General features: G+C 38.7%; 1 protein-coding gene across 11 annotated transcripts in view; it reads left to right on the top strand.

The window, feature by feature from the left end:
• Window positions 1-13,937, top strand: part of fbrsl1 (fibrosin-like 1) — a 279,207-nt gene that overhangs the window by 54,530 nt on the left and 210,740 nt on the right. For all 11 annotated transcript variants that reach the window (XM_057352127.1, XM_057352146.1, XM_057352118.1 and 8 more), the window contains exon 2: window positions 11,640-11,837. In XM_057352127.1, the coding sequence (XP_057208110.1) occupies window positions 11,640-11,837 (198 nt within the window). The remainder of the gene's footprint in view (window positions 1-11,639; window positions 11,838-13,937) is intronic.

Raw genomic sequence — 13,937 nt, 5'->3', positions numbered from 1 at the left:
GGGACCCTTTCATAAGGGTTCCTAGCACAGTAGTACCAATAGTACCGGCACCTAATGGGTGGAGCTAGTCTCACTGCAGACTGCTGATTGGTTTACAGAGAATCGTCACTTGCGCATGCTACAAAGGGAACGACAACACAGGAAGCGCCATTTTTGAAAACACAGCTGAGACAAGAATACAAGAACAAGGATCTGAAGCAAGAACAGGATCTGCTGTATGTCCTCCATTGTTGTTGTTTACGGATTGCGGCGTCGCGCGAGAATGAATTTAAAGTCTATTAAATTAACAATGGATCAGCAGTTTTGGGTCCAATAGATTACTATGAGTATTTATTTGGCAAGCTTCAACCCCTTTATTTTCCAAATTTTATTTGGATAATTTCTTCCACAGAACACAAAATAAGATATTTTGAAGAATGTTGTTAACTGCCTCCATTCACTTGCATTGGTTTTGTGTCCATACAATAGAAGTGAATGGGGGCCAGTGCTGTTCGGTTATCAACTTTCTTCAAAATATCTTCTTTTGTATTCTTCGGAATGAAGAAAGTCATACAGGTTTGAAATGACAAGAGGGTGAGTAAAAGCTGACAGATTGTTCATTTTTGGGCGAACTGTCACTTTAAACATGTGTGCCCTTTAAATTCATTCCCTCAGCTTGGAAAAAAATCTTTGAAGGTAATCCCAATGATGTTGTAAATTAATTTTTTAAATGTTATCTTGGTTATACTCCTTAGTGTTAATGGACCTTGTGGATTCTAAATTATCGGACCATTTGAGCCAAAACAGTAACGCAGACAAGCGTCATAAAATCTCAATTCAAGAGCAGCTTTCTTGATATTGAATAACTCAATTGATCCTTGTAAAATTCCATCACAGTCAATGGAGTTGAGTGTAAGTTTTTATGTCTCTTGTCTTCAGGGAAGCAGCTGTTAAATCAAAGCTTTTGTGTGTGAGAGAGAGAGAGAGAGAGAGAGACACGCACACAGCCGGCCGTGGCAGTAACTAGACGAGCTGATTCAGTGGATTCACTATGAGATGGGGAGAGTCATGGAAGTGGGGGAAATGTTTTAGATGGAGACTCTCCTGCAGAGCTCCATGGGGAATTGCAAGTAATGAGCCAAAACTCGGGGCCATCTCGGGTCTGTGGATGCGTTTTAATGACTTGGAACCACCAGGCTCCTGCTTGGTCACTTACACAGGGAAGTGCAAAAAGAGGGGAGCAGGGAAAAATAGACCCAACTCCTCTGAACAGTCCTGCCTTGAGCTTACTAATGAGAAACCTGAACTACATTCACCTTTCAATACTGTTCTGATGGGCTGTTTACATCAAGGCCAAATTTTCCGCACAAACATCAAGCACAACAATTTTTATTTTGAAACTAAAATGGAAATCTCCTTAATAGAATAGGCTACAAGTCCGCCCATGCCAGTAGAATAAATAACTATAGAAATTTTATAACTGCACCAAAATGATTCACTGCCAATATATATATTTTTTAATTAAAATATATAGTTCACTCAAAAATAAAAATTCTGTCATCTTTTATTCACCCTCGTGAAATTCTAAACCTGTATATGACTCTTTTTCTGTGGAATACAAAATATATTTTGAGAAATGTTTCAATAGTTGTGTCCATGCTATGAAAGTCAGTGGAGTCCAGTGTTGTTTGGTTACCAACATTCTTCAAAAAATCTTCTTTTGCGTTCTGCGGAAGAAGATAATTTGAGTAGAAATCATTGTGTAAGAGACTGCAAATGCAAGACACGTACAAGATCGTACACAGACATTAGAGTATATATAGTAGTATATTTTAAGTATATAGGAGCCTATATTTGTTTTTTCAAAGAGCTAATAATATGTTCCTTTTGAACCATGAACATGCAAGCTGTCAGAAAGTCATATGATAATCATTAGAACTGGTTATGTGTTTTATACTTGCACAGGTTTCACATTTAGTTTAAGCATCTGCGACCCGAAGCTAATTAATGTATCACCCGTACTATAGGTATATTTATCTGATAACATATCATCTTTTCATGCACTGTCAGACCTTCCAATTCAGTTTCAGCAAGTCAAATAGTGCATTCAATGTGACTTAATTAAAACGTGTACGTGTGTGCACGTATAGAAGCTGACAGCGCCATTCATTTGAGCAAACTGCCAGCACATTGTCGAACGCTCTGCTAAATCAATGCAATTTAACTCTGCTAGCTAACGCTGTGATTTATCCCACCGATCTGAGCGTGTGCAGAAACAGCTCACCATATACACATAAATCTACAGCACCAGTGCCCTCCGAGCACGGATAAATATTTCTGAAGTGCTGTAACAAATCTCTCTCTCTCTCTCTCTGGCCGTCAGCAGCAGTATATTGGCTTCATTTCCAGTTTGAGGCTTGCTGGGGTGGGAAATTTCCCACAAACTAATTGATTTTGGCAGATACCCGCTCGCCAAAGCTACGGCAATTAGTGCACATTTAGCATAAAACCATTTAAAGTAGCATTAAGCAGCCACTTAAGAAGTGACGGCAATATACGGCGCTGTAATGCAATTCAGTGTATAGTTGTGGGTCGATAATGCAGAGCTGTATTATCCTGCAAAATATACAGTACTGTATTGCCAGATATATCAGTTGTAAGGCAAAATAATGAAGGCAGTGTGTAAGATTTTGTTGGTACAGTAGATACGGTAGCTGACTGTTCCTCAGGAGAAGCATCGTAATTGCTGATTCTATAAAATCTTTAATGGGCTTTACAGAGTTAATGGTTGTTGATTTTGGCTTATGAAAGAGAGACAGGTAGAGCTTGTGTTAGAACAGAGATGTTAATATTAACAAGATGCACCACTGCCATGACAATGAATGGGGAGGAATGCAACGCTCAATATGGCCGCTCTAGCGAAGGAAGTCCCGCCTTCCAGTGAAACGAGCCAATCGTCAATCAATATTGACTGACGATTCTCTTGAGCAGGGCACTTACCAGCCTGTGCGCTTGCGCAGTAGATGAAGCGACCTCAAAAAGGGTGATTTTTAGTGCAATTTACGCTTTGAAACCAAACTTATGCAACAGTTCATGTCAGGTTTAATTATCGATATGAAATGTGCTGTCTAATTGTGATTCTTGACAGCGATTTTAAAAATATCTGCCTTCCCCCATTCAAGTAGATAGGACTGTGGACTTGAAAATTGTGGCTATGAAGAAAATAACTGCCCAGAGGAAATGCAAACATGGCCGCCGAGTGGCACGACTTCCATAAACTGACTTTGGTTAGAATAAGGATATTTAACGGTGATGTAATTTTTTGGAGGATCTATTGACAGAAATGCAATATAATATGCATAACTATGTCTTCAGATGTGTATAAAGACCTTATGTAATGAAGCGTTATGTTTTTATTACCTTAGAATGAGCTATTTCTATCTACATACAGTACATCGCATGAAAACGTGATGATATCTTTGTTCTGTGTCAGCCGCCGTATTGCTTCGAAAGGGAGGGGGGAGGGGTGGAGTGAATCATTGGTTTCATTTCGCAACCCCACCACAAGATGACGCTAAACTTCATACACTGAACCTTTGAAATGATAAATATGCTGTAGCCCATGTAAATCAATTGCATATACACCAATACAAAAAAATGTGTTGGGTATAATTTTGCTTTTACAGTTCAAAAATATTACAGAAAATGTGAGTGTTGCTTTTCATGTGCAAAGCAAAGTATGGTTGCTGGGGGGGTTTGGGTGGTTGCTAGGTGGGTACTTGGGCCCAATCCCAATTCTCTACCCCTTACCCCTACACTTTCCCCTACCCCTCCGTTTGGCGCGTTCACGTGAAGGGGTAGGGGTGTCTCAATTCTCTTTTGGTTGGAGGGGTAGGGGTAAGGGGAAGGGCCAGATAGCCCTTCAAACGAAGATTTTTCGGGACCTCGCTTCAAACGAAGGGCTAAGAGAAATTTCCAACATGGCTGCTCACTTGAGCAAGCGGACCCAAATGCAAGTAATTCTTGCCATTAATAAGGATTTTATGACAATTTTTCATTTTATGTATGTTACATTCAATCTTGTGTTTGTATTTACGGTGATGTTCTTTTAACGTTTGCAAAAAAAATCGCTAAAGTTGCTAGCGGACAGCACAGATTGCACGATATTAGAAAATATATTTTTATGTCATATACCCTGTGCATCGGCGCATGTCCTCTGACGTAACATTAGGAGCTAGCAACGACGTATGATGACGTATACCAATGTAGTAGTGGTGTGCCTTTTCTTAGCGGAAAATTTGTAACCCTTCCCCTTGCCACTTTGTTTCAAGGGGCGAGGGGTAGGCGAAGGGGTAGAAAATAGAATTGGCATTGGGCCTTAAGATCTCACCTCTATGGTTTCTTTGGTTTTCTGTCTTCTAGACGTATGGCTCAGGTACGTCCATAAAAAAAGTGTGTGAAATGTTTCAAACCGTTCTTATTGTCCACCAGGTAAAAATGTTAATTCTGAACACTTCCCATGAAGTATTTCTGCACACCACATGCTTGTAGGTATCATTTATAAAACACAAATGGTGCCACTGTCTTGGGACGAAAACATAGTTCTGCCCCAAACGAAGTCATTCGTTGACTCGAAAGTTGAAACAAAGTTCGAGCAAAAAGAGCTGTAGTGTTGACTGTGTTTTGTGAACTCAGCCTACCAATGGTTTACAGTTTTCTCTGCACATTATACTAGAAAAATACACACTTTACCTATAAAAACATAAAAAGTTTCATGAATTTATGTCTGAAAGCATAGGACTTTAAATTATTAGCATGACATTGCATGGATTTTAGGAAAGCATTATGTAAAGATTGTCCTGCATGAACAGCCAGAGGAATTCTGGGGGTGTAGTGCTTTCAAAGGTTCCTGCGCTCGATTTTAAATAACAGCCAGTGTTTTCTATTCTCAACATCCATTCACTATTCATCTCTGTCTCTCTCCCATTCTGTCCCTGTGCAGGCAAAGATCAGTAGCTGCCGGCAGCACATAGTGGAAAAAATGGAAATGCTGAGATGCGAATAGTAGTTGACATGCTGTTTCTCTCTTAAAGCAGAATGTGTCAGATAGTGCTGGTGTTGATGTGTGATGTGTGAATGCGTGATGTCTTAATGCATCATTAGCCCAAAAAAGTGTTTGCATCAAAATAGAGATGTATCTTAGTCACATTTTTGAGGATGGGCTTGAAATTTTATGGCCAGGCGTTCTTAAAGAGTAAATATTTTGTGATTTTTAAGGTCCTACTTTGGTTTATGGAGTGTCCAACAACAAGTTTACGGACATACACGGTGTAAAAACACTTCTGTTTTCTAATAATATGCAGTTATTATTACCTTACTTCTTGACTGACTCTCAAATGATTCGTTCAGCGATTCATCGGTCTAATCCCTCCTTTCTGTCAGCCTACTCTGATCTGATTGGTCAGATGGTCTAGTCTGCTGTGATTGGTCTACCGCGTGCAGTGTCGCAAATGGAATGTAGGCGGGCATTACACAGAGTGATGCAAATCTGACCCGGAACTGAATTAGAACGACAGACGACTCGTTTGCGTGATTCAGAGTCGACTCCTTTTTTCCCCAAGCCAATAGCTTTATTTGTTCACTTTTGGCTTTACAACTTTGCAGACTGCTTACATTCAATTCAATTTTATTTATATAGCGCTTTTCACAATGCGCATTGTTCCAAAGCCGCTTTACAGGAGAAAATAAGAACAAAGGTAAAACACAGCACAGTTCATGGTGTTTTTAGAACAAGCAAGGTCATTCTAGTAAATAATATCTAATAAATGCAGTCTCGCGGTGGTTTATTTAGCATATTATGCATTAAGTGAATGCTTGGCTGAAAAGATGTGTCTTTAATCTAGATTTTAATTTGTCCTTTGAAGTCCCGCTTGCAAATGTCTACTGGTCAATCTGCTTGTTTTATTATCCAATTTAGGTCCAATATAAAAAGGCAAAACTTACGCTTCTGTTATTAGTGTTAAGTAATATAACCGATCTGACGCCAATCGGTCCGGTGTCATTTCCCTCGCCATAGTAGGAAAAATATTGCGATTTCTAACAAAGATTGCACATGCACTAGCAGACCTCCGTGACACTTCGATCGATCCGCATGTGTTTAACTGATGGAGTGAAGTTGACGCCATTGTTACTGTTTATTGCTAAAAGCCAAAGCTTATGAATACACGTGCACTGAGAGGGGGACCGACCAATCACAACAGCCTGAGAAGCGGAAACTCGCTGCTATGGTATGGGTGGGACATCTTCAGACACACGCTCTAAGCGGGGAACCAATCACGACAGACCTGGTCAGCTTTTACAATCAGAGCGTTTCGGAAGGAGGGACTTTATAGAAACCGGAAGAAATCCAGTCGTTTTGTTAGAAGAGGGACAGCGGTGAACAATAGACTTGAAATATGAATATGATGTTCATACTGTATATGAAATACATGAACATCCACTGTTAAACACCCCAAAAACATAATCAAAGCTTCAAAAACAGCAAAAGAATGGCTCCTTTAATAGGTAACCAGTGAAGGGATGATAACATTGGGGTTATGTGATCGTATTTTCTGGACCTGGTTAGAACTCTGGCAGCTGCATTACATTCACACACAGCATCATTACACACTGCATGAAATGTAATTTTAAGGACATTGTAATATTTACTCTTTAAAGCAGCAGTCATATAATTTATTGCTTATTGCAGATATTAAGAAGAGTTTTTTGAGCCGAATGGTGTTTATGTTACTCTGACTTCAAAATAGGGCAATTACAACAAAACGATTGTAATAATCACAACAACAAAGGCAAACAGGATTCAAGTGAGAACTTTTATGAGTTCTTTTTCTTTCTGTTTATTGACTCATCAAGTGTTATGTTGTATATGATCCATTTGGCTGTTTGCTGTTTGTTTGAACCACCCAGCTTGGTACAGGGATGTGGATTATTTTGACATTCATAACTACAGCCCATTATTTAACCAGCTTGTGGACATAAATCAGCTACAACATCTATTGAAAATTGTATTATAAATCCTGAACACACAGCGTGTCTATCTATTTGATCGTCTTTTATTCAGAGGAAGCCACTGTGTCATTTGATCAATATTTAATCTCTCTCGTGTCTCCTGCTGTTGCCGCTCAAACAGAGATCAGGTTAACTCCCCTGAACTCTTGATGTCTGTTCTTTTGCGGCGACTTTATTATTTCTCGGTGTATGATTTGATTTATTTTTCAATGTATTTGGGCGGTTGATATTTGTAGTTAAAAACACAAGATGAATTTCACAGCAGATGACATCATCATACACTCATTCGACTTCATGATTTGTTTGTGTTCTTTTTTCCTGAATTAAATAGCGGACAAAGAGGAACAGTGGAAATTGAGTCAGCCGAGTAACCGCACACTTCCTGTGGTGATGAGGTTTAGGTTGCCAGATATTGTTGCGAGGATGCAGGTCGCCAGATTTCAGGTCATGCTTTGACCAGATGCAGGTGATTTAGCAAAATTCTTTCTCCCACCAAATTTCAGTGGGTTTTGCGTTTGCTCTCTGAGGTCTTGTGGTTGATCAGAGCGAGCAGTTCTAATTTACTGCACATGGCCCTGCATTCGCCAGCCATCTGAAATACCAAAATCTTTCCAGATGGTGTAAGGTTTTCTCTTTTTTCCATTTGTCATGTACACTTTTTGTCCTTTCCCGCTTTTGTTTGGGAAATATGAGTATGTAGTGGACACGGTGGGTTTGTTAAATGAAGCTTATTATGTGCTCCATTTCATCTGTGAGCACTGTGTAAAAGTCTAAGAAAAAAATCAGTTTCACCCGTGAGAGCAAAATCTAGTTGACTGTAGTTGGCTGTAATGACAGGAAATCCTTCCTGTGATACTTAACAATACCAGTTATTGTGTTTACATTTTTTAATTTCACTTTAATATGCAAAGACAGATTATAAGACTTTATTCCTTTGAAAAGTGTAAACGCTTAAAAAACATTTCTCAGTTTGTTTGAAGTTCCCGGCCAGGTCAACACAGCAACACTTGCTTAACCAATGAATTTTGAGTTTGACAAAACCAATTGGGGAAACTTGTTTAAAAAATGTTTTTTAACAGCAGTGAGTTTGTTTAAGGGTTAAATTCACAGTTTACCTTAAAAAATGATAATCTTACACTCATGTCATTCCAAACCTATTTGACTTTCCTTTGCGGAACACAAAAGAACATATTTCGATGAATATTGGTAACCAAACAACACTGATCTCCATTGACTTCTGCTGTATGAACATCAAAACAATTCCAAAATATCTGCTTTTGTGTTTTAAATGGAAAATAACAGTCATACAGGTTATGAATAGGGTAAGAGAGAGAATAAATGATAAACCCTGTATTTTTGCGTCAACTATCCCTTTAGAATTGTTTCTTTGAATCCCCTGTCATAAATGAAATGATGTGTGAGAGAGTATTAACCACACAGTAGATTTCCTCCGAGTGTCCCCCACCACACAGGCATCATAATTTAGACTTTTTGTCCTCTGGACATCCTGAGTTAGATGGGTCATCGATGAAGGAGACTGTTAAAGGGCCTGATTGGATTCCAGGTCCCAGAGGACACTGCCATACACAGGCAGAGATAAGGGCAAAATTGCTTGTCTCAGAAACATGACATGTTCTTGGTATCTTTGAGCGTGAATCATTCAATCTCTAGTTTAGGTTTGACATAGTCATCATTTGAATTGCTAATGTGTGATTATGTACAGTATATAAAATATATATATTTATATATCAGAGAGTGTGTGCTTGCGTGTGATACAGGTGACTCATTGTAGGCCACATGGCTTCCACTCTTTTCAATAACATTTGTTAATGTGAGGTCAACTTAGATCTTGACTAACCAGTTATCTACACATCTGCTTTAAATATATAAAATGATTTTTCGGATGTCTGTATGATCATGCAAACACCTTGTTTGCTGTTCTTGTGTTATAAAGTGTTGATTTGTTGAGTTTTTTGTTATGACAATTCAGGCTCGGCGCAAACAGGCTTTTATTGTGTGAATTCGAAGCATGTGTTTGTGCGACTGTGAGTAGCTGCAGTCGATTTGAACAGACAAGGCCGTGTTTACACAGCATTACAGCGTTTTGTCATTGCTCTCTTGTTGAGTTTTGTTTAATCACACAGTAATTGAGTTGAAACAGGGATTGATATCAGGCCTGCAGGGAGAGACCGCTTCTCATTATCATGAACACACATGCTGGACTCCAATAACTTGACTTTTCTTTTCTACCCCCTTTCTGTTTGTTTGTCATTATTTCTGTTCATTCCATTTTTTTTCGTTCAGTTTAATATTTTCTTTTGTCAAATTATTTTTTCTTCTCATGTCTTGACTTTTCTTCTTATTATTCATATTTTAGTTACCTATTCTATTCTATTATCTCTTCTTTTCTATTCTGTTGTGTTCTATTCACTCTTCTATTCTATTTTTTCTGTTTCTTTCATTTGCAAGTTGCTTAGGATAAAATTGTCTTTTTAAAATACAAAAATGTCATGTAAATCTGACCTACACTTCTCTTTTTTACGGTTTCAGTCTTTTCTCTTTTCTGCCCTATTCTGTTTTGTTTGTCTCTCCGAAGTGCTTCTTTCCTTTTTTTCTTTTTCTTTTTAACTCATTTTCTAATCTTTTTGTTTCTTTTCTATTCTGGCATTTCTCTGTTTTCAACTGATGTATTTGGCAGGTGCTTGTCTAAAAAAGCAACTTGCAGCCATTTCAATTTTTTATGTTTTTTATGTTTAACATTAGGGGTGTGACGAGATCTCGTGGCACAAGACCAATCAGATCTCGCGAGAACACAATATCCTCACGCAATTAGCATGATGGAGTGCTGGGCTTGAAATTGCGACCATTTTAGTCGCATATGCTCCCTGTATTTAACCTGTGCGACCTCAAAATATATTTGGGAGCATTTGTGCGAGTGCACATTTTGTCCCCACCACTTATTGGAAGAAATAAAAAATACGGAGTGTCTATTTACCGTGCAAGTAGCGTGCTTTGTAAGCAGAGGCTATTTATACTAACCCCGCCCATCAGTTTCAGATTGGAATAGACAAAATGTAAGAAAGGCACACGAAAATCGAATGCGCCAGTGGCGTAGAGCGTAAAGCATGTGTTACCTACTTCATGTCGTCGTGGGTTCGGGACTGCTGTTTGCTGAACCTTTTCCCTATCACATATCAGATTGTAAAGGTATTTATTTTTAATAAAATTATGAAAATATTTGAAAATGGCTGTTCAAGTCATACATGTACCAAACATTTTGCGCTTAATTGCACTTTGGTGCTATATATTCGTCCTTATTGTTCTCGACATGCGGTTGCTGTCGTCTATTGCAAGATTAATTACATTTTGATACTTGATAGAAAACTCCAATAAATGGAAAAAGTCGCAACTTTGTAGTTTCATGAGTTCAAAAATTTAGAAAGTTCGTTGTATATTTGTAGACTATCTGGCAATGCCCGTAGTAATAAGTGAAAATACGATTTTTAAAAGATAATCTTTTCCATCTGCTCCCCTGTATACTTGAATGTTTGTCCTTACTAGCGGGGGTTCCCAAACGTCTCAATCCTTGACCCACCGACAGGTAATCTGTGTCAAACACCAAATTTTTAGCATGGGGAAAACACAAATTCGTTTCAGTATTTTTTATTTGATCACGAATTAATACGTTTAATTACGTACGGCAACAGCCATCCTTACGTATAATAAAGCACAACATGCTTTAAATGATCTATTGATGAAAACATGATATAGTTTAAAAACAAATGGAAGCAGATCTGATATGTGATGTGAAAATTTAGAATAGTGAGGATTCGAACCTGCTTCACGGCAGTGTCAATATTATTTGTCATGCGTCTTTCGAACTAATGTTACACCACTGAAGCCGTCGATAAAGCGCCACAGTTTTTATACTGTTTTCTAGAGGAGGGTCACCTACATTTTTCGCGCTGGCGACGCCCATGAATATTCCCAACGAGTTATTACAGAAAAATGTATTAAAGTATTGTTTGTGTCGTCTTTGTCCCCACCATTTTACGCCACTGTTTTAAATACATTCACATTCAAAACAGATCATCCGTCTCTTACATATGTGCAATGTAAGCATAAAACATGATGTGTTTATGTAGTTTTAACTGTTTCTCTGAAGGCTATGAGGGTTCAGTCAGTGGAGAAAAGAGGATTGAGAAGTGTGATATGATCGTCACCTCTGCTAACACCAGCACTATGCAAAAAGCATATACAGAAAACAACCTCTTTACTAAAAGCTGCGCCTGTTAAGAAAACAAAGCATAATATTTGTGCAAAGAGTTTGTGACAAAACATTTTGCAGTGTTTACATATCGTTTATTACTGCATAATATAATTCATTAAAATAGATGTTTAACTCGAATTTTTCCATTTTGTGTTTTTAAGGAGAATAACAGACTATTTTCCCCCTATATATTTCATCATTGAGGATTTCTTTTAAAAAGTCTAAAGCTCTCGTCTCGTGGGATAAGTGTCTCGTCACATCCCTATTTAACATATGTTAGCTTATTTCAGATGAATGAGTTGTTTCCTCTTTGTCCTTTCAGAACAAACATGTTTCGCTAAAACTGGAGAAGAAAAGATGGGATGACATTGTGGTTAAACGGCAGAAAGAAATGGAGGAGAGCGTGACCCCTGACATAGACGAGAACTGCTTCGGCGATCTGGCCACCAGCGTCGGTCGAGACCAGGAGCGAGTGAAAGATCGTCTGCTGAAGAACACGTACTCCAAGAAGAACAAACGGGTGAGTATGTCATCTCTTTCTGATATCTGCCAGCCGAACGTCAGCTTGATGGACGGGGGCAGCGGAGCGTGAAGCCATGTGTGATCTTACGCCTGTCCCGGAGTGTTGACGGCTTTGAGCGGTGATGACCGGATTAATGTGGCCATCTCGGTCATTACGGCACGCCTGCTGCTTCTGGAAATGGCCAGTGAGGTGTGCACATATAAATGTGACAGTGGTGTATCAGTGTCTGTCAGATTACTGCTCCAGAGCTGTGGTTAAGCCGCACAGCACACGGTTAATGACGAAGCAGAACAAATATAACCATCACAGCTTCTTGTTTTCTCCGTCTGTCGGTCTTTCTCTCGCGCTCTCTTTCTTGAAATATTCTTGGCCTTTTCTTGGCAGTGATGGTTGAGAAGGACAGGAAATGGATGGAGAGATGAGAGAGAGAGACATGGTCAAGAAATAAGGTGGAGGAGGATTATCAAGGACCTTAGTGAAGACCCTCTGATTCTCAGTTGTTGTGTGTTCTTGGCCCTGGTTTGGGCACGTGTGAACTACTATGTTATGATTCCTGTGGTTTATTTGTGCTGGTTCATACTGACAAGTTGATCCGAGTGACTAAAAGTTACACCGTGTCTACAGCGGACGCAACCGGCATAACACGACACGAGTATTTTAATGTGTTTTATTTAATTGTAACATTTATTGTTACATTTTAATTTTTAAATGTAATTTTGGTTTTATTTAAAATTATAAAGTTAAAATATTTTATTATATTTCTATATGAACAATGAACAAAAATTCTAAGTTTGATTCATGAATTAATCGATTGATTTACATGTATATCATACATATACATTTATAGCTTTCCCGCTGCTCAGTGGTGGCGTTAACAACGGCAAGGTCGTGGGTTCGATCCCAGGGGATTTCACATACTTAGAAACAAATGTATAGGATAATGCAATGTAAGTCGCTTTGGATAAAAGCGTCTGCCAAATGCATAAATGTAAATGTAATATATATTAGTTCGGTAGGGTGTATGGCAGGGGTCTTCAACTACTTTTCTTTGAGGGCCAGATTCCAAAAGTATAAATAGGATGCGGGCCAGTTTTTACCATATCCTCATTTCTTCTGTTATTTTGTATTTCTGTTATTTATTGCGTTTTGCTCCTTTTATACTGTTTTTGTTGCTGTTACGGTCATATACTAAAACATGCACACAAATATTTGATCCAGTATTTGTGCCTTTTCATGATATCAAATTAAAAGGGATATTGTCTTTTTAATTGTATTTTATATTCCTTAATGCGTTACTTTACCCAAAAATAGCTACTAATTTACTCACCCACATTCCTCCAGTACATCGAGATGTGGGTGGCATTGTTTTTTCAAGATATTTATGAAGATTTTTGATTGAATTAAAGTTAAATCATTAAAAGTAAAAAACGCAAATACATTCAACAGAAAAGTAATCCCTGCCCCTTCTGACGTTAAATTAGCGTCTTATAAAGCGAGTCAATTGATCTGTGCAAGAAACTGAACGCTATTATCACATCTTCGGGTGAATTCCGATCACATTCATGTGCCCCACGCACTTATAGGCCAGATCCTTTGTATAGTGCGAGTTCTGGGGGAGATGAACAGCTGTTTTTCGTAAATATAGCCAGTATACATAATGAATGCAGTAATAAAAACAACACCGTTTTCCCCTTATCTGAGACAACCGTTCACGTGGTGTACCCTTCCTACAGTTAGCCTACCTAAGGGCACAAAACGTGTTTTAGAACATGACCTATCGCGTGCGCAAACCGATTGCCTGTGACTGCGCAATGCATTGCTGATTATAACGTTGTAAATAACATTAGGCTAAGTTTCTTGGACTGACCGATCAAATCGCTGTATAAGACGTAAATCATTATGAGCCGCGGGAATTACTTTCGTATTGAATGTAGCAGCGTTTTGGACTTGGACTAAAGAGGACGTGCATTTTTAAAGCACACCGTTCTTAAAGTCTCTCAACTTATTTGAAATGTTAAGGCGGGCCGCATTTGGCCCGCGGGCCGCCAGCTGACTAGCCCTGGTGTATGGTATGGTATGGTATGGTATGGTATGGTA

The sequence above is a fragment of the Triplophysa rosa genome, linkage group LG2 (assembly GCF_024868665.1).
Source record: "Triplophysa rosa linkage group LG2, Trosa_1v2, whole genome shotgun sequence".
NCBI lineage: Eukaryota > Metazoa > Chordata > Actinopteri > Cypriniformes > Nemacheilidae > Triplophysa > Triplophysa rosa.
The sequence above is the reverse complement of the archived record's forward strand: the minus strand, read 5'-3'. Positions and strand labels throughout refer to the sequence as shown.